Raw genomic sequence first — 21732 nt, forward strand, 5'->3', positions numbered from 1 at the left:
CGCCGCTGGCCTCCTTTTAAAGGGATGGTCCCCGCATTCACCCTTTTAATTTCGCCGACAGAAAATAAAACATGAGGAAATGTCCAGCTGAAGTCCTGGAGCCCTTCTGTCAGATGGGTCTTTCATCATCTGCCACTAATCTCCCTGCTAACCGCCCATCCCATCATCAGAAAGGTTGTCTATCATTTACTTCTCCCTCCTACTTTCTTTAAAAGGACCTCACCCAGAACCCTGTTGTCATTGATCAGTTGGCCTAAGTTTCTCAGAATGTAGGAGCATGATGTTTACGTCCGTGATCATGATCAAAGTCAGGCAGCACCTGCGGTGGGTGGGAAATAGGGGTGGCCTCAGGTCTTGGCTCTTGTCAAGTGTACATTAAGTCATTTGCACGGGAAGGAGGGAGGCGAGCAATAAGGGAGGCCTGTGACTGCATGGAAAATGTGAGATATTAAACAGCCAGCAGCGACGTGTAGAAATGCTTGGTGATGTGAATGGTGAGGATGACAGAACCTTGGACCTCTCTTCCAAGCATCATTTGCAAATGTTGCACCTACTCCACAGAGAGTCAAGCAGTCTAACAAGGTGGTTCACTGCTACCTTTCTGAGGGCATTTAGGGGCTGGCAGCAAATTTTGACCACGCCAGCAACAGTCACATCCCAAGAAAGACTCTAAAAGTGCAGGTTGGTTCCACGAAGCCATCGTGGTTACTTGCTGCTTGTCAAACACAAGGGAACAGTACCTCACAATTTGAGAGGTTCCTCAGTTTCCTGTGTTGAAAACAAAAATTACTAGCAATCACAGCAGATCAGACAGCATACATGTAGAGAGAGCAACCTAATGTTTTGAGTATAGATGGCTCTCCACGGATGCACTCTGACCTGCTGTGATTTCCTGTCATTTTGGTTTTCGGTACAAATTCCAGCATCTGCATTCATCTGCTCTGATTGTCTCTCATGCTATTGGGGTGTGGGGGGTGTGTGGGAAGAGGATACAGATAAGTGAAGTTTTCAACTTGGGAGCAACCAAAGACAAGAGATGAAAATGACTCCTGTTCTATTATCATATCCACATCCTGAAATGCAGATTGAACTGAAAGAATCATCATACGGTGTGAGGATAAATTTCAATAGCCATTAAATTCTTTTTATTGATATTTAAAAGTGTTGATACGGACAGGTAATCTGAAATGGCCCATTTTGTTTTCAGTGCAGTCATGAATAGGTCATGAATTAATCTTAGCTCAAGTGTTAAAAATCTATAATTGGCACAATTATAAGGAACAGGTGTGGATGTTGGATGAGTTTACGTTTTTGGAGAAGTGGATTTTTTGGATTCGCCCATTCTGCAGCTGCTCTAGTTTTTGCATTCCTATTTCCATTCCCCAATCCTGTTTCGTCCTTCTTATGATCTTACTTTGGTCAGGTTGTCTCTATCATTGCTTAGTCAAAAAGAAAATGATCCTTGGATAACTTGCTGAACCCTGCTCAGTGTTTGAATTCTGAGGACTGGAACATAATGCAGAACCTGCTTTTAATTTCAGATTTCCAGCCTCTCCGAACTTCTAGATTTTTCAAAAGTTTGATGTGTGGCTTTTTGGTGCCAAATACAAATGCAGAAATAGCAACTGAAGACACTAATTCAATACAGTGATCAGGTACAATTTGCCATGAAAAAACAATTAACTGTGCAAAGGATTCTGAGTCCTGCTTTACGTTAGGCTGAGACATGACGTTCATTCTGATTTCTGAATTGGTTGGCTGACAGGAGGCAGAGAGTGGTTGGAGATGGTAAGTATTCTGCCTAGAGGTCAGCGCTGAGTGGTGTCCCACAGGGCTCTGTTCTTCGGCCTCTGCTCTTTGTAGTTTTTATAAATGACTAGGATGTGGAGGTTGAGGGGTGGGTTAGTATGTTTGCTGATGACACAAAGGTTGGAGGTGCCGTTGATAGTACCGAGGGCTATTGCAGGCTTCAGCGAGACATTGACAGAATGCAGAGCTGGGCTGAGAAATGGCAGATGGAGTTCAACCTGGATAAATGCGAAGTGATGCATTTTGGAAGGTCGAACTTAAATGCTGAATATAGGATTAAAGGCAGGATTCTCGGCAGTGAGGAGGAACAGCGGGATCTTGGTGTTCAAGTGCATAGCTCCCTCAAAGTTGCCACCCAGGTGGATAAGGTTGTTAAGAAAGCATATGGTGTTTTGGCTTTCATTAACAGGGAGATCGAGTTTAAGAGCCGCGAGGTTATGCTGCAGCTGTACAAAACCCTGGTGAGACCACACTTGGAATATTGTGTCCAGTTCTGGTCGCCCTATTATAGGAAAGATGTGGAAGCTTTGGAGAGGGTGCAAAGGAGGTTTACCAGGATGCTGCCTGGACTGGAGCGCTTGTCTTTTGAGGAGAGGTTGACTGAGCTTGGACTTTTCTCTCTGGAGAGGAGGAGGAAGAGAGGTGACCTGATCGAGGTGTACAAGGTAATGAGAGGCATGGATAGAGTCAATAGCCAGAGACTTTTCCCCAGGGCAGGATTGACTGCCACGAGGGGTCATAGTTTTAAGGTGTTAGGAGGAAGATATAGAGGAGACATCAGAGGGAGCTTCTTCACCCAGAGAGTTGTGAGCGCATGGAATAGTTTACCAGTGGTAGTCGTGGAAGCGGAGTCATTAGTGACATTTAAGCGACTGCTGGACATGCACTTGGGCAGCAGTGAATTGAGAGGAATGTAGGTTAGGTTATTTTACTTTTGGATTAGGATTATTCCACGGCACAACATCGTGGGCCAAAGGCCCTGTACTGTGCTGTACTTTTCTATGTTCTATGATGATCAGGTGCAGGTTCGTACCCACAAGGGGAGTATTCGCAATCAATAATAGGCTGCTGAACATGTAGGCAGCATTTTTCGGTTTCATGAGTTGTAACATCATCCACCGAACTAATGATAGAATGATGGATTGGCCTATAGAGGACCAATTGAGTTTCAGCATTACATATTGAATGATTTTAAAACCATAGAGAGCTTATCAAACAAAGCATGATTTTAACTTTTAAACTGCATTATTTGAAGTATTTTACTCCTTTGGACTCGATATCAAGCTGATTTTTTATTTGCTGGTTTCATAATGCTAACCTTGTACCATCCTGTAGTTTAATGCGATTACAGTATGTTTGGTAAAGTGTGTGTGTGTGTGTGTGTGTGTGTGTGTGTGTGTGTGTGTGTGTGTGTGTGTGTGTGTGTGTGTGTGTGTGAGTGATAGAGAGGAGTAATGTCAAGAAGATGCATCAATTAAAATATGCTTCTGTTTCTTCTGAACAGAGTATTGAAGCTAAAGATGGTCTGGGCTTGATGAAACCAATCGATAAAATTTTTCTAAGGTTTAGCTTGTATCACTTTTGTCAGGCACAGACAGTGTTTTCAGATTTCACTGGCTCCTCAGAGCACAACTCCAAGTTTCATCGCTTATCCAACACCCCTGGCCTCATCAAAAGCCAGGTTTAGTGGAGGAGAAAAATCAGCCAGAATTCCTGACTGCTGTTTGTTAGTCCAGGATGGAAAGTGCAAATGCGCATGTTATGCAAAACCAGTTTGCAGTCAGATATGATAATGTGTAGTGCAATAGACAGCTGGTACATTTTGACAACTTTATCCAGTGATGAATTCTCCGTTGAGTTGTGCATTGTAACTGTCCCTGTCTTCTCTACTTTTGTCGATCCAGGGTTCAGGAGTTGTCAAAGCTGGATTTGCTGGTGATCAGATCCCCAAATACTGTTTCCCAAATTAGTAAGTATGTTCACAAACTTCAGCATCAGTGTGAACATTTTTGAAGGGTTTCTTCTCTACTTGTGCACCTTTCTCTGTTTATTGGATTGAAGACGAAAATGTTAGTTCATCTCCTGAAAAATCAAAGCACAAGGGACTCTATGCTGCAATGCATGAGATGCAACATTTTGTGGATATGTAGAAAATCTGCAATTGTGCTCCATTGTTCAGGTTTAAAAGTACCTGATAACCACCAGATTTTCATGTTTACATTTCACATGTGCTGTGATCCCAATTATTCATGGACACATCAGATCACTGACTGAAATCTGGCTTGATGGATTGTATTTTCTGTTTTAGTTTTTTACATGTATTCTCAGACTGAAACATGAGCATTCAGATTTGGTTTTAACAATGATGTTTATTACGAACATAAACAAGGATTAAACAGTGCAAACCCAAAGTATTTTCACAGAGCCAAAACTTAGAGACTTTAAACGCGGTGTAAAGGTAATCCCATTAATTCCCAAAACACCCCTTGTATATCACCCAGAAGTCCTGTTGCATCGGACTCACACCAGAGAAACCCTGGTGCACGATTGTTTATTTTGCTCAGTCATTGGCCATTAGTTCTGAAAGCTACTTCTTGATCAGGTTACTTTAACAAGACACAGTGGTTCCAGAAATTCTTTGGAGAAACTTGTTTGTCAATAATTCAAGTGTCCAAACTTAACAATAAATTATATTAAAATATTTATAGATCAAGTGATCTTGTGGGCTGTCAATTAGTTGTGTACTGAGCAATTGAAGCCATTATGCTCAGGCTGTGTCCCAGACTTTGTGTTTTTGTTCTTCTCTGAAGTACTATTAGCTTGTGTAGTAATTGCCCTTTTCCAATGAGGAAGTAATTTGGCTGGACTTCCAGTGCAGGCTGCTGTTCTGAACAGTGTTAGTTTGGGCAGATATCACTGGAGGACAGTGTTGTGTGTGTCTTCGGTGGAGTCTGCTGTGAAAAATGCCCATTCAAGTAAATTGGCTATTAACATGTGTTTTGTAGATGTTTCATTAGTTGGAAGAAAGTGATCATTAAGTGAGAGTTAAACTTGAAGTAAATGTGCAAACTGAACACTTAATATCGCCTGTTGATTTATGATTCCATATATGATAAAGCCTCATTAATTGTTGTGTCATCGCTGGTTTAAAAAAATTGTTCTGATTCAACCTAGTGTGGGACGACCGAAGCATGTTCGAGTAATGGCCGGAGCATTAGAAGGTGATTTATTCATTGGACCTAAAGCTGAGGTATTGTGTTCTGTCCACATATTCACTTCTTTGATTCAAAATAGTCCACTTTGGGGAACAAGCAACCGTGAGGCCACAAAAATGTCATGAGACTTCAGATTCTTGGCAAGCGAAAAGATTCCCCATGAGTAGCAGCTTCCTTGTTAGAATTCCACTCCCAGCAACTCAACATGCTTCTATTGTACTTAGGTTGATTTTCTTAATCTGTGTCTCCTGAATATTGTGTTTGTGACCTGCTTGTTAAATACCAAGGCCACGTGAAGAAGCATCTCTGCTTCAGGTTCAAGAACATGAATAAGCTCCAAGAAATCAAAGCTGACATGACTGCAATCCATCAACCCCGCCCCCCCCAACACCCAGTTTATTGTCCATTGTACCTACGCCTAACAAACACGTTACCAATCTCACTGTTGAAATTTTCAGCTGACCCCACCCCCACCCTGCCAAACATTTTGGTTAAAAGTTTTCAGACTTCTTCTGCCCCTCCCTATGTGAGGGTGTGTTTTTCCACGTTATGTGTAAGTGGCCCAGCTTTAATTTTCAAGTTTGTGCTGCTTGTTCTGGACTTCAACAATTTCAGCAACCATTTCTTTCATATCAGTCTATCAACTGCTTAAATCACAGCTGGATGGCAGTTTGTGTCTTGATGGTGTTACTATTGGCACTGCATTCCATAAATGTATGATTAATTCTCTGATTTAAGGAAGATTTTAAAGTAAATTCTGGCTGACGTCAGTGGTAATAGGATGTGGAAGGGACCCAGCTAAATCTCTTTGAATCTGCTTTTACTTTAGGCCCTTTCTGCACCAGTTCCCTGTCAGCACAGAAGAGATCAATGGCTTACTGTGTACTTGTTTGCATACTCAGATGTTATTGTGTAAATGTATATATTGGTTTCCTGCTGTGCCATTGTTGTGTGCACTTGTACTTTTAAGTTACAGTAATGCTGCTTCTTTCACCTCCATCGTTCCAAATACTCTGCTGAAAGATGCGTAGGAATGATCGGTATATTTTGATAAGACTTGTAATTGACCGTAAGCTATAAAGAATATGTTTTTTACTTGCTGGTTCCCACTGACTTTGCTTGGCATGGAGAAGATTGCAATCACTGACGGTGCCTGATTCTCATCCAGTGTCTGCTTTATAAAAGGATGTTGTCTCGCAGATCATCTCAGGCTGTGCAGCCTACATCTTGTTTGTGTAATCCAACATTTCAACATGAATAATGGTTGGGAAACATTACCCAAAGTAGCTAACAATGTGCAAGATTCAGCACGTTGAGAATCACTGGTGCGCTGCAGTCTCGTGTTTATTGGTGTGTATTAATTTTGTCATCCCTTCCTTGTTACTCTACCCCCTTTTGCAACAGGAGCACCGAGGTTTGCTCTCGATCCGCTATCCCATGGAACATGGCATTGTGCAAGACTGGAATGATATGGAAAGAATTTGGCAATATGTTTATGGCAAGGACCAACTGCAGACCTTCTCTGAGGAAGTGAGAACGCTGCAGTTATTCTGTTTGTATTGTAATGATTGATACATTTTAATTTGCCCTTGCATATTTCAAATCATTCAGAACTTAATTTCTGTCATTCACACATGCTGTATTCATTTTTCATGTTTGTAAGTGATAATCTTCACATTTGGGGCATTAAATACAAGATTTTCATCCTTGTATTGATGTCTTCTCTTGTGTTCAGCTCATTTCTACGCAGCTTTCTCTTGTATTATCTGCCAGTACCCATTGCTGGATTATTATGCTAACGCCTCTCTGTTCTGCAATAACAGTGACTAAAGCTTCAACTGGATGTTGTCACGCTGGTTTCCTCTTGTCAGAGTTCTCCACGTGGTCCCTTGTATTTTCAAAACTTTCTGAAAAGCTCCATCTTTTGCTCTTCCCTCACCTGTGTCCTGTCTTGGCATTCCCCCTCAGCACAGGTCTGTAACATTCCCCCACTTGGATGCACTTGAAAGCTGTTATGGTAATGTAAGCAGATTGCTCTTTTGACATTCAGGTTTTAATATGGTTAGTTGCAAGGGAACAGGCTTCAGGATTGGTTGCACTATCAACTTTAGTTAAAATTCCTGGCTCCGTCTTAGTTGTTTGGGAGGAGTTGAACTCAGTTCTTGAGGTCCAAACTTATCTTCATTTTAATGTTGGGAAATTAAGACTTCAATGGAAAGGCATTAATTGCTTGCTTTCTAAAATTGGATAATTGAGATTTAAACAGATTTTGAAATGTGCAACAAATGTCAAGTTGATTGTTTTAAATGCAATGCGTGAATTGAGAGCAGTGTCCACCTTGGGTCTTAGAAAAGAACATTTTGGTGATTTGGCACTTGCCAAACCCACATTGCATTGAAAGAAACAGAGCCACACAGCTGCTTTGAGGGACTATTCTTGAGGCTGGCTGCCATGCCAAGCAGTGCGTTTCCCTCATAAAGTTGCGTAAAGGAATGTTCCAAATCATTTCTCTGGGTCCCACTACATTATGGATCCTTCCTTTTTCTAGTCTGTTTCACAGTTAGGAAATACAGTCCTTTGGAGGTGTCATTTCTGGGCTGCTGACTCCTGAGCAGCTTTGACTGCTAACCCTCACGACAAGCCTTCTGGAACTCAGGTGATAAACTGCTCTGAGCAGGAAAGAGGGAGGAATGTGATCACCATAGAGGAAGCAAATCATGTCTGGAAAAGCAGTGTGAGAATTTGAGCAAGACATAAACTTCTGTTTGCACATGTTGTGTCCTAAGATGAAATTCGCACATGCTAAGGTGTGGAAAATTGGGTGGCTTTGCACTTTGGTTGGCATGGAAAGTTGACTTGGTTGTTATTTAGAAAACTAGGTTTCTGAGCTTAATAGACAAATGGACCAGATGGCCTTGAATCATGTTTGGTTCTGTGATTTCAGCTATCTATGTTCAATACTTGCATGTCAGGCATAATTCAGTGCTGATGCTAAGTAAACCTCACTCAAGAATACCAGTGAAGCATTCCTAACATAGGTTGAGGGGAGTGCAAAGCTTTCTCTAAGATTCCTACTCCAGCAATGCACCTTAGCCTCTGTCTCCAGTTATCCTACGTATAATTTTTCTGTTTTTCACGAGTGATGTCTTGCATGAAGTTATTGTACAGCTTTGTTTGGGGCTAAATTGTGATTTCCTTGAATTCTGCTCATGAAGGACTGTTGACAGGAAACCAAGGAATCAAAATTCGGCCATTGTTAGAGGCACATAGGAAGATTAATAGGCCGTTCAGCCCCTTGAGCCTGTTATTGCCATTCATTAAGATCATGGTTGATCTGTGGCCTAATTCTGTATATTTGCTGTATGCCCATATCCCACAATACCTTCACATAACAAAGATCTATTTATCTGAGATTTAAAATTAACAATTGTTTCTGGAATTACTGCCATTTGTGGAAGAACGTTTCTATCATCTACCACTCTTTGTGTGTATAAATTTTCCTAACATCTTTCCTGAATGGTCTGGCCAAGATTCTCATAGGATATCCATTTGTTCTAGAATCTCCAACCAGTGGACATAGTTTATCTTTATCAGCCCTCTCTTTTTCTGTTAATATCTTGAAGACTTTGATCAGATCACCCCTTAGTGTTATAAATTTTGGATAAAACGTGCCTAATTTGTATAATCTGTTCTCATAACTTAACCCCTGAAGTCCCTTATCTAGCCTTTTTTGGTCCAAAATGGATAACCTCATACTTGCTTATCTTGATGCTGAGGATAATCCAAGGTAAAAATGCTTTGTTTTCATTTCAGCATCCAGTGCTCCTCACAGAAGCTCCTTTAAATCCAAGCAAAAACAGAGAGAGGGCAGCGGAGGTGTTTTTTGAGTCATTCAATGTTCCTGCACTTTTCATCTCAATGCAAGCTGTTCTGAGTCTGTAAGTTTCTACAAATGAACAACTAGTATCATTTATTAATTGTTTAGATATTTTTTGACTTGATGTGGCTTGCGTCTTCGAACTGCGTAGCAACAGGAAAAGCAAGTGAGGAATTTGTGTTGAAAAGAAAATCCTTTTTTTGGCTGTGGCAGCATTTTTCTGACAATATTCTTGGTGTTTTAACTGCAGGACCCCTCACTGTTGATCATTTGTTTCCTGTATGAATTGCAGTTACGCAACAGGCCGGACTACAGGCGTCGTGCTTGATGCTGGGGATGGTGTGACCCATGCGGTCCCAATCTATGAAGGTTTTGCCATGCCACATTCTATTATGAGGGTGGATGTTGCAGGCAGGGATGTATCCCGCTACCTGCGCCTGCTCCTAAGGAAAGAAGGATATGACTTCCATACAACTGCAGAGTTTGAGGTTGTTAAGACAATTAAGGAGGTAGGTACACCTTTTTAAAGTTTATTCATTCCATGTGGTGTGAGCAATACCAGCATTCATTGTCCAAAACTAAGTATGTTCAGGAACATGTTGGTGAATATGATAATTGATGGTCTGTGGGAGTCACATAGTACTGCTTAGCCGTGTATTCCAAGATTTGTGACACATTGCAAAAGCAGAAAGTTGTGTGCCTTGTGGAGAAATTGATGATCCCACATAGTGGTTCTCTGCCTCTATTAGAGACTGAGATTAGAGCCCTTGTACAAATGTCCGTGTTTCATTTTTTCCCCAATTTCAGACTGTCAATTGTTTATTTCACTGAGATATTAAACGCCACATGACTTTGAAGTTGTGGGTTCATGATCAATAGCATTTTCCCCTAAGTGGTCACCATTAATAATGCACCAGTGTGCGATGTACTGACGTCAGTTCAAGCATCTGTCCTTGTACTAGACTGATGACGTCCATGTCAGAATAGATTGTCAGCAATGTGGGATAGGGTATGCTTGGTTCTGAATTTTCTGACTGTGCACTCTTTGACCTTTGATTTTCTGCAGTGTCCTTTTCAGAAGACAAAAAATCATGGGCTGGTACATCCATCTGGTACAAAGTCCTGAGCAGATTCGTGTGGCTCAGCTGCTAAGAGGAGAGCTAAGCTCCTTGTTTTGAACCATGTTTACGTTATCTGGTGTGAGATGACTATGCCACATATGTGGGATTTATATGATCACAGTTGTTTTTGCAGCCATCTTTTCATCAGTTTGTGTGATTTCAGCGCTGTTACCACAAATACTTGTTCTCTTTACAATCATGTGGTACTTAGAACAATTTTCACAAACCTGACAAACCCCACAACACAGCGATTGTGAATTGCATTTGTAAGCCACTTGCGGCTTTAAGTTGGGTTTCACATATAGTGGATTGTAACATTGTTATGTAACCAAATGGCCGCCTTGCACATAAATCTTGTCATGTATTTATCTGTCAGCAAGAAATTGTCATGCTTTATTTTAGAGTTGACCTGTTTCTTGCTTTACAGCGGGCCTGTTACCTTTCCATAAATCCACAGAAAGATGAGACGCTGGAGACTGAGAAAGCACAGTACACTCTGCCTGATGGGAGCACTTTAGAGGTATTGCTGGAAGAAAGGTACCCCTATTTAGTCACAGTGTAGAAGATGTATGATAGCGAGTTTTGAGATGTATGATCCTTGAAAGCATCAATCCTCTTCCATTGTCTCCTGTAATCTCTTATGGGTGTTAATTTAGTTTGGATTTGACCATCTAGAATCATAGAATCCCTGTGGAAGCAGGCCATTTGGGATCACTGAGTCTGCACTGACCCTCTGAAGAGCATCCCACCCAGAAACCATCTCACCCCACTCCCCTCACTGTTCCTGTAACCCAGCATTTCCCATAGCTAACCCACCTCGCCTGTATATTGCTGGACACTACGGATAATTTAGCATGATCAGTCCACATTACCTGCACATCTTTGGATTGTGAGAGGCAATCTGAACACACAAAGGAAATCCACATGGACTCTGGAAGAATGAGCAAACCCCACATAGACAGTCACTCAAGTTGCATCAAACCCGGGTTCCTGGCGCTGTAAGGCAGCAGTACTAACCACAGAGCGACCGGGCTGACTGATTTGTGGTTATTCTTAGTGTCCAAGTTGGGATGGTGTCCATCAATAGGCTGTTGGACAATGGGGAACATCACTCCCATCCTTTTCCTTTCCTGACTTGCAAGTGCAGAGCAGAATTGGATGATAGTCATCGTGAGTAGTCATCAAAACTGAAGTTTTTAACTTCTGCAATAGCTAAGCTTGCTGCCTTGATCTAAGGTATCTGCCTAGGTAAAGAGATAACAAGGTGTAGAGCTGGATAAACACAGCAGGTGAAGCGGCATCAGAGGAGCAGGAAAGCTGACGTTTCATGCTTAGACTCTTCTTCAGAAATGGGGGAGGGGAAGGAGGCCCTGACATAATTAGGGAGAGAGGGAGAGGCCGATAGAAGATGGATAAAGGAGAAGATAGGTGGCGAGGAGACAGACAGGTCAAAGAGGTGGAGTGGAGCCAGCAAAGATGAATGTAGGTGGGCAGTTAGGGAGGGGATAGGTCAGTCCAGGGAGGATGGACAGGTCACGGGGGTGGGATGAGGTTAGTAGGTTGGAGATAGGGGTGGGGCTTGAAGTGGGAGGAGGGGATAGGTGGGAGGAAGGACAGGTTAGGGAGACGGGGACGAGCTGGGCTGGTTTTGGGATGCGGTTGGGAGAGCGGAGATTATAAAGATTGTGAAGTCCATATTGATACCATTGGGCTGCAGGGTTCCCAAGCGAAATGAGGTGCTGTTTTTGCAACCTTCGGGTATCATCGTTATGGCACTGCAGGAGGTCCAGGATGGACATGTCATCTAAGGAATGAGAGGAGGAGTTGAAATGGTTCTCAAACTGGGAGGTGCTGTTGTTTAATGCAAACCAAGTGGAAGTGTTCCGCAAAGCAGTCTCCAAGCCTCCACTTGGTTTCTCCGATGTAGGGGAGGCCACAATGGGTACAGCAGATACAGTATACCACAGTAGCAGATGTGCAAGTTAACATCTGATGTGGAATGTCTTCTTGGAGCCTGGGATGGGGGTGAGGAGTCCCAAAACCAGCTCAGCTTATCCCTGCCTCCTTAGCCTGTCCTTCCTCCCACCTATCCCCTCCTCCCACCCCCATATCCTACCTACTAGCCTCATCCCACCCCCTTGATCTGTCCACCCTCCCTGGACTGACCTATCACCTCCCTAACTCCCCACCTACACTCGGCTTTACTGGCTCCACCCCTGCCTTTTTGACCTGTCTGTCTCGTCTCCAACTATCTTCTCCTTTATGCATCTTCTATCCGCCTCCCCTCTCTCCCTATTTATTTCAGAACCCCCTTCCCCTCCCCCATTTCTGAAGAAGGGTCTAGGCCTGAAATGTCAGCTTTTCTGCTCATCTGATGCTACTTGGCCTGCTGTGCTCATCCAGCTCTACACCTTGTTGTCTCAGATTCTCTAGCATCTGCATTTCCTACTGTCTCTGTCTGGATAAAGAGCTGATCCAGGGACCTTTTGTGGTCTGAACGCTTGGCATCACATGTAATGATGTACCTACTGGTTCAGTTGATATAAAGCTCTACCTGTACATGTTTGAATTCAGGCTGAGAGCTGCTTTCTAGAATTTTCCAATAAATAGTTAATAGCTGTTCAACAAAATGCAGATATAACATAAAGCAGTCCAGTTGCTAGTAAATCTGTATGAATGCAGAACTTAATCATGATGACCTGTTATTTTTTGGTTGCCTGCAGGTGGGACCTGCCCGATTCCGAGCTCCTGAGTTGCTTTTCAAACCTGACCTAATCGGAGATGAGAGTGAAGGGATACATGAAGTGCTGGCGTTTGCTATTCAAAAGTCAGACATGGACCTTCGCAGGACTTTATTCTGCAATATAGTTCTGTCTGGAGGTTCCACCCTGTTCAAAGGTGCCTTGAAAATGCTTTCAGATGACCTGTTAGTTCAGTTTGTGCTTTAAGATGTTGCTGTGAAGTGGTGAAGTTAGCAGTATTGGAGGCTGATTTCAAGAGGAGTCTTCAAAACGGAAAGTGGATAAATATATGAAGGATGTATTGTGGGAAAATGAGAAGGAGCAGTGGAATGGGACTAACTCGATTGCTTTTGAGAAGTGCATGGCACACAGTCAGGGGTCAAATTGTCTTCTGTGAATCACAATCCTGTGAAAAATGTAGAACGTTTGAAGGCTGTAGCTTTGCTTGAGGGCTGAACAATGCTGAATCTTGTTGATCCTAATTGGAAAATAGCTAAGTAAACCTTCTTGGTTCAGTTACAGAAAGCATAAGGTGCAGTGTAAATGTTCCTCTATGGTTGTGTGCTTCAGTTTCAACCTTAGCCTCCTAAGTTTATATGAATTGTAGACAGTTTCCTGCTGTGAGCTCTTCACCCAGGGAACTGAACTTCAAGGAAAGCTCAGAAGGGAATATTTTAGACAGCATGTCATTCAGACTTGAATGCAAGTCTGTGTTGATGACATAAAAGTCACATACCATCTAGTAGCAATTGTGTAGAACCTTTGTTTGCACCCAGACAAGCTAGATCCTTGTCTTGACCCAAACAAGTACTGTTGAGTGTGCGGCCTGAGGGTTCTCAACTGATAGCTCATATGATCACTCACAGACTCTGCATGTGTTCAACTCACTGTGTCAAATGGCACTTGCTGCATATTGTGATCCAAATTGGTCCAGGCCACTGGAAATACAGAAGAACGCAGTAAACTGGATTAGATGTCCGGAGGGTAGATGTCAATCACCCATGATATCCATCTGTTTTCTGCCTTCTTTCTACTGCACTCCCTCCTGATCCCCAAACCATCATCCCCTCAAAAAGTGAGCGTTTGGTTTCATTATAATTGCAGCAAAGCGCATGTAGTCATTATGACAGCCACAGCCTGCCTGTAGTCCATAAGCATGAAATCAAGCTGCCATCGAAGAACCACTGAGGAGTCAAAAGCAATGTTTTGAATAACTTCAATCTAAGTTTCCTTGCTTTTCAGGTTTTGGTGACCGGTTACTCAGTGAGGTTAAGAAATTGGCACCGAAAGATGTGAAAATAAAGGTATGAGAAAAGGTTTTAAATTCTTGTTGAGAAGCCAGGTGCTGGAGGTACATGCCTGTTGTTAACAAATTGTGTTCCTTTGCAGATCTCTGCACCACAAGAGAGGTTGTACTCCACATGGATAGGGTAAGTATATCCATGAGTTGGGATTTAGGTATTTGAGGAGGTAGTCACTTTAATTTAACTTGTGTTTTATGGATAAAGAGATATTGTGCCCTTGGAATGTAAATTTTCCATCCAGTTCAGCCTCAGAATATGGTCAAGCTCCCTCTTGACAATCCAATCGCAGTTTCCCTGGATAGACTTAACCTGGGTCTATACACTGTGACACTCCATCTCTCCCTGCGCACCAAATACTCCTTGGTCAGTTGCAGCCCAGATTGGTTGTTGATTAGAACTATGTCAAGCCTAACCTTCGAACTCTGACTGCCAAGTATTTTGTGTGAACTTTCAGCACACTGTCAATCCAGTGACCTCTCAAGGACCCTTCAAAAGGGTAAGCGGATAAATATACGAAGGATGAATTGTAGGAACATGAGAAGGGATTGCTGAATTACGAGCTGTTTAAAGCAGACAAAAACATATTTCAAATGACCTCAACTCACTTCTTTGTTATCAGCATTGAACGAGCGTAAGTCCAGCTAATGGGACAATGTGTCTTATTTGGAGACATTTTATGTCAGGCCAGGGGCAGTCAAGAAATTGATGCAGTGTCCTTCAGTGAGATCAACCTGTCTTTCAGTGCAAACACAGTTAAAGTTTCAATCACTTACAATTTTGCCTCGTTTTTTTGTTTCTTTTTCTTCAAAGCAAGATAGGTGAGATCTCTTTTCCAGGCACCACGAAAACCTCGGATCGGAAGAAGCAGATTCCCAAATGGCTGCTAATTCCATCTAATGGGAACGGTAGCCCAATTGTTTGATGACTGGACTAGTAATCCAGAGGTTCCTTGGACATGAATTTTAACCCTACCATGGAAGATTTGGAGTTCAATTTATTAACTGTGCTAAATCTGGAAACAAAAGCTCATATCTCTGATGCCGATCATTAATGACCAGATTGCTAAATAGCTGTTAATCTCCAACTGGGAGTTTTTAGCCCCCAGACTTTATTAGAACCTTAGTCTAAACATGAATCTGAAGTGGCAAATTCCAGAGTTGGAATGAGAGTGATTACTCTTCGCAGCAAGGTTGCATTTGACTGAATAAGGCTAGGCGCCTCTTTAGCAAGTTTTACTATCTGCTGAGTAACAAACGATTAAATCAGCTGACTCCAATTTTTTCCTTTTTAAAACTGTGTTTCTTTAAATCTTGTCTTCCTGCAGTGGATCTATTCTCGCTTCCTTAGACACATTTAAGAGAATGTGGGTATCAAAGAAAGAGTATGAGGAGGATGGAGCACGTGCAATCCACCGGAAGACGTTTTAACGTTGCAGGAACTGTATGAAGTTGGCGTGCTGCTGCGTAAGCTTCATCTCCAGTCTGTACAACATAACCATGCAGAATGAGTAATGAACAAGTAATACGAGAATTTTTTGATGTATACAAAGAAAGGGTTTGGACACCACTTACAAAAACAAACTTGCTGTGTGCATCCCCTTCAGGATTTGTGGATATTGAATCATACGTTTCGATTTCAGTAGTGGGGAAGAATTTTAGGCCAATGTCTGGCTCTGGTTTCAACCTTGCTATTTAACACAGGATGTTATCTGCACTTGTTGAATGAAGGAAATTATGGAATTTCATGTGTCTACTCCACCACCGCCACCCCCACCTTCCCCCCCTGCCCCAACCCTCTCCAGCCACTTTTACTTTGTAAATCACAGGGGGCATCAGTAGTTTACTGTTAGGAAGGTCTTAAGAAGCTGGTCTGGGAGTCTTAAGTAGGAAATGGAAAGCTACCAAAAGCAGAGGTTCAGTGTCCATGGGTATTCTTTTCAACAGTCAAGTCTCTGCTAAATGTTTTGCGATTTCTTTCTCTGGTGATTCAGCTGCAAATGTTAATTGCTGTGAACAGAAAATGGTTAACACGTTAAACACAGGAACAAGCACTTTACTTGCAGTGGTTGGGGAGGGAAGAAGATGGCTATCTTGGGACTATTTGACAATAGTCACAGATTTAGTCATGCACTGAATAAAGTTATTGAAGGATTATTTAATAATTGGTAATCATTCTTCCTATCACAGTGTAAATAATTGTTTGGCTTCCTGGTAAAAATAAATAATTTTGAATATTTCTCATCTTCTCACCACCCCCAATTCTTAGCCAAGTTGTTTTAGGAATTTATTCCCCATTGTGTACTAACTATTCTTCACAAGGAAGAGGAAACCATTTTGTTTCCAGTTAGGAAATTTTAAAACTAACTGACCTATTCCTCATAAACCAGGCTTCTTTTGATTACGGCTTCAATAGTTAATTAGCCACTGTAAATTCAAAACATACTTTGAGATCTGCATATGATAGAAAGGCTGATTATAGTAAAATTCTTGCTGGAGGTTAGTTCTGCTGTTTGAGAGCTTTGGTTGGGCGTGATTCTGTTCCGAACATATTTGGGAAGCAGTATTGCACTGACATCTAATAGGCTTGGACTTAAATCTGCAACATTTATAATGTGGTCCCATTTCCCCTTCACTGTTGCCCTTGACCAGCTCGTTGCGCCAGGGAACTTAGGATCGCTGGAACAGGAGAAGGCCATTCAGCCCTTTGAGCCTGTCCCATTGACGGAGAAGGGATTGAACATGTAAAAGCACAGTGTGGACAAAAAGCAAAGCCCGTCAAAGAAAGAGATGCGATGGTGTGGTGGGGGAACGCGGGTGGAAATGTGACAAAAAATTTTTCTTAGTCTTTGAGTCTTTCTGATCAGTAATTCACTATCATGTTATGACTGAGATGGGTGGAAATGGGGATAATGGAACTATGCCAGTAGAATTTACTTGAGCGTGTGAGGGCAAGAAATTGGGAGGATTACTGTGTTAGAGCAAGGAAATAAGTCTGACTGGATTGCTGTAAATATATGGAACCTCTGCCTGAATGCCCTCCTTTGCGCTGTAGTGACTATGACTCCATGATTTGGATATCTTCCGTGGTGCTGGGAAGGCTGAGCTAATAGACGCTCCATTGCAAGCTGATGGATCTTGTTTAAAATATATGCTACAAAGGCAAAAACAGACTACTGCAAATGCTGTAGATAGAGTCATTCAGCATGGAAACAGACCCTTCAGTCCAACCAGTTCATGCTGACCATAATCCCAAACTAAATGAGCCCTTCCTGCCTGCAGTAGGCCCATATCCCTCCAAACATTTCCTAGTGATGTACTGAGCCAACTGTCTCTTAAATGTTGTCACCGTACCCGCATCCACCACTTTTCTCCAGCAGTTCATTCCATATATGATCCACCCTGTCCACCCTATGTAAAAGATATGCCCAGCCTGTCCTTTTTAAGTCTTTCTCCTCTCATCTCAAAAATATGCCCGAGTCTTGAAATCTCCCACCCTAGACGAAAATAAAACTGCCGTTGACCTGATCTATACCCTCTTGATTTTCTACATCCAACCTCCTAAAATCTCAGCCTATCCAGCCACTCCTTAGAAGTCAAATTCTCCATTTCCAGCAACATCCTCATAAATCTCTTATGAACCCACTACAGCTGAAATACAAATAATAATAAACCTTAGCAATAGGATCTGAAATAGAACAGGAAAAAAATCAACTACTATCTTACAAGAAAATCAGAGTTAACTTTGGGGGTCGGCCTTCTGTAAGAAATATCAGTGTTTGGATACATGACAGGCTTGAAGTTTGTGCAGAGGAAGGATAAATCTAGGGATGAGGATGGTTAGCAGAGAAGTTAAGGGAAGCTGCGATGTAGTAGAAAGTAAGGAGATGAAATAATGAAAAGGTTTGATGTTAAAAATATTTGGAATATGACACACTAAATAAAAGGTGTGTATTAGGAATTGTAAATAGCAATGATACATCATTCCCTCCTGTTACTGCCAGGAAAATTGGGAGCAGGAGTTAAGACTTCAATTGTCAAATAAGTTTCAATGATTGTGGAGTCCTGAAGCATTGACCTTGATTGGAACAATGTAGTAGGCGACCAATCCCATGTTGGGTGACCACTTCACAGAACACTTGTGTTCCATCTGCAAGCATGACCCTATTCTTCCGGTTCCATGCTAATTTGATTCACTAACCCACTCGACTGTTTGTCCTTGGCCAGTGACGTTGTTCTACTGGAGATCGATGTGTTATCCTCAAGCTCACATCATCTTCTCGTTAGGTAGGCTTCTAAAGTCATTTAATTCATCAAATTCAGATCATAACCTCTGTCTTCCAGCTTTTTGGGCGCAGGGTGTTCTTGATGATTTTGCTATTTCTGTTGACATTTTGCCTTATATTTCTTCAGTTATCCCAATACTATCTCCATATGGCTTGAACTAATCATTTTGTCTTGTCTGCCTGCTGTCGTATTCTAGATCTTCCCCTTTGCTGTTAATCTGCAATACCATCCTCTCCATCTACCCTTCTTGTACTTCTGCTGTGGCTTCAAACCAGTTACATCTCAAATTGTCCTTGTGCTGAAATCTTTTACTCTTTCTGTCTCCAGCAGCGATGACTGACCTGATGAGTTTTTCCAGCAATTTTTTCCCTTCACTATAAAGATGTAATGCTGCAAGTTTTTCTGTTCTTGGTAAAGCCCCACATTGCATGACTGCAATAGAACGTACAATGGTATTGTCAAGGGATCATATAATAAAGAGTTTGGGATTTTGAATTTCAACCAGAATATTAATAATTAGCCCTACCTGATGCTTGCAATACAGGAAACAGTCACAAGCTACTTGACTAATTAAATCAAGTTTGACCCAAAGGAAATGTTCTTGCAATATTGAACCCCATGATTCTCTTGCGGCCTTTATATTGCTGTTCTGCCTCCTATAATAAGTAGTGGGTGTATTTATTTGAATGAAAGTTTGCCTTTTAAGAAAATCTTGGGCTGTTTATTGGGAGTCTCCCATGTTAGCTGCCATTCCTCAGTTGATCATTTGTCATCAGGGGTCACTGGTGCCCTCAGCTGGCCCTTTGAAGGTTCCCTCACAAGAAGGTCACTATCTTTGTGCCAGCCACATAACTGCAGTGCTGTGGCTGAGCAGCAGTCTGAAGCATGAATTGCTGCAAGATGGGAGCAGCAGACAATGAGATGGTGTAAGCGCAGTGGTTGTGCCAGTTTCTACATTTTGCACCAATCTTAGTTATAAAGCTGAAGATTACATATTGAATAAATATTGGCACATAGCCTCTTCACTTCAGTCAATACGATGGTGCTGACTGAGTTGTTCTCCTGAGGCTTAAATTTTACAGTATACTTGCACCTCAAAAAAAATTCAGTGGATGGTGATTGCATTTCCTTCCAGTTCTTGACCCAGTGACTCTAGGGAACACTAGAGTGACCCTCTTTACTTCAGCTTTTAGCTTCAATCTTCTCTTTGTTTTCCTGTCTCACACCTCCACTCAAACTGGCTCATGAGAGTCTGCTGGGTTGGGAGTGAAAGCAAAGTATTCACACTGGCACTGTCCATTGTGCTATATAGAAATGAATATGTCAAATCTACAAAGTTGGTCTCAGCTGGTATTTGAAGGAGGTATGTCAGTAAGGCTGCACCAGTCTTTGGGATGGATATGGGAAAATTCTGCAAAGGTTCAAATAGCCTACTCACTGTGATCACCATCACCACAACCCTCTGAGCTTTGGGCAGAGAACAGAGTTGGTTGTGTTGCTTTCTGAAGGACCTGATGATATTTGATGCCCAAACTTAGAGAAGGAGAGTGGGCTGTTGGCTAGGCATCACAAGATCACATTTTGAGCATGAATTGTCTGTTGAGCATGAATTTAGGAAAAGTAATGTGAAAGTCGCACTGAAAACCTTACTTTTTATTTTCAAAAGTGATCTGTTTCAATGAACAATTCTGGTTCTTATCATTTTGCCTCCCTCCAAGCATTTCAAAAGATATCAGTACTGCAGTGCCTTTAATCTTGTTTGAAGAGTTGTGGAAAATCTGAGAATAAAGTTGGCACCAGTAAGACTTACCTCACATGTATTTAAAGTAATATAAATAAAAAAAGCATTTAATGTGGCTTTTTGCTTTCCTGCAGTGGTGTTCATGAAATTTTCCAAAATGAAATTTTTCAACATTTTTTTACCCATGTATATCCTAAACGAGGTTATTGAACTATTTGGCAAGATGTTTGAGAATGACCTGAAAGTTTAATGTATGACTCAACCCCTTGATGCTGGATTGAGCCTTGTAGCTTGGAAGGGCACAGTTGCATCCATATGGCTTAAGGCAGCTTGTTCTCAGATTGTTGCTGGCTTACACTTAGACTTGGAGAAATTCAGACGTGCGGAGCTGGTCCCCAGATAAACCAGGAATTTAATCAAGCAATTGTGAACACATTTAGGAATAGTGGCCTTGTGTTGACGTCACTGGGCTTGTAATCTAGTGATCCAAGCTAGTGGCCGATGACCATGCGTTCAAATTTCAGCACAGCACCTGGTGGCATTTAAAATCAATGAATCAAAAGTCTGGCAACCCAAGCTCATCTGAGTAATTGTGACCATAAAATAATCCTTATTGGTTTTGAATTGTCATCTAATTCGTTCATTTTTTTTTCAGAGAAGAAAATCTACCATGCTTTTGATCCACATTTGTGTTGTTGTGTCTCTTAACAGATATTTGAAATGACCCAGTATGTAACTCTCCTATATTCAGAAAGTGACCTGTTGGATGGAGAGGAAGGGATGTGCAGCAAATGCAGTTCTTGCCAATGACACTCACATCTCAAAAAGAATATAAAATCAAAATTGTTGTTCTGCCCTTAAGTAACATCATGACTGATGTGGAGTCTAATTCTTGTGTGAAGGGCAGTCAAAGTCAGGAGTCCTGTGTCTGCATTTTCCTCCACAGTTTGATTATCTGATAGACTCCGTCATGTTTTGAGTGAGAAGTTCATAGGGATGAGTTCCTCTACAGGACAGGAGGTGTGAGAGTGACCAGTGGGAGAGCTGTATTCCAATTCAAATTGAAGGAAATGAACTGCTGCAACAATGTGTATTTTACAGAAATCAGAAAACTACGGGCATGTCAACCTTAAAAATGTCAAAAGAAAGATGTTAGAAGCTACTCTTAAAGGTTATATCTGAGCACTTAAGAAATTTTGAGGTAAAAACAGAAGGAAGCTCTTTAGCCCGTCATGCCAACTCTACAATTTAATACAATAATAACTGATGAACAGTTCAATGCTATTTACCTGCATTATCATCAAAACCCTTTAGGTCATAGATGATAAAAAAAATTCTTCAACCTCTACTTTTATTATACTCCCCAAGACTGAGTCTCAACCCTTTCTGTGAGGGAGACTGTTCCAGAGATTCAACATCCTCTGAGTAAAGAAACACTTTCTTCATTTATGTTTAAATGGCATTTCTCTTATCTTTAAGTTGTGTCCCTTGTTTCCCCAACACAGGAAATACCTTGCTAGAACCTGTACTGTCTATCCCTTGAAGTATTTGTTGGTTTCAATGAGATAACCTCTCGTTCTTTGAAAATCTAGAGCAGGCAGAGCCAGTTTCCCAGATTTCTCTGCAGAGGACTGTCCTGCT

At 41.7% G+C, this 21732-nt stretch overlaps 1 protein-coding gene across 4 annotated transcripts in view; it reads left to right on the top strand.

The window, feature by feature from the left end:
• Window positions 1-21732, top strand: part of actr1b (actin related protein 1B) — a 36225-nt gene that overhangs the window by 216 nt on the left and 14277 nt on the right. For 2 of the 4 annotated variants that reach the window (XM_048522719.2, XM_048522720.2), the window contains exons 2-11: window positions 3714-3778; window positions 4984-5059; window positions 6429-6554; window positions 8838-8962; window positions 9194-9410; window positions 10450-10542; window positions 12746-12920; window positions 14006-14067; window positions 14153-14193; window positions 15392-15530. In XM_048522719.2, coding sequence (XP_048378676.1) covers window positions 3714-3778; window positions 4984-5059; window positions 6429-6554; window positions 8838-8962; window positions 9194-9410; window positions 10450-10542; window positions 12746-12920; window positions 14006-14067; window positions 14153-14193; window positions 15392-15494 — 1083 coding nt within the window. In that variant the 3' untranslated portion in view covers window positions 15495-15530. Of the gene's footprint in view, window positions 1-1541; window positions 1656-3713; window positions 3779-4983; window positions 5060-6428; window positions 6555-8837; window positions 8963-9193; window positions 9411-10449; window positions 10543-12745; window positions 12921-14005; window positions 14068-14152; window positions 14194-15391; window positions 20208-21732 lie in introns of those variants that run through there. The other 2 variants (XM_048522722.2, XM_048522718.2) reach the window with 2 other exon arrangements.

The sequence above is a fragment of the Stegostoma tigrinum genome, chromosome 40 (genome assembly GCF_030684315.1).
Source record: "Stegostoma tigrinum isolate sSteTig4 chromosome 40, sSteTig4.hap1, whole genome shotgun sequence".
NCBI lineage: Eukaryota > Metazoa > Chordata > Chondrichthyes > Orectolobiformes > Stegostomatidae > Stegostoma > Stegostoma tigrinum.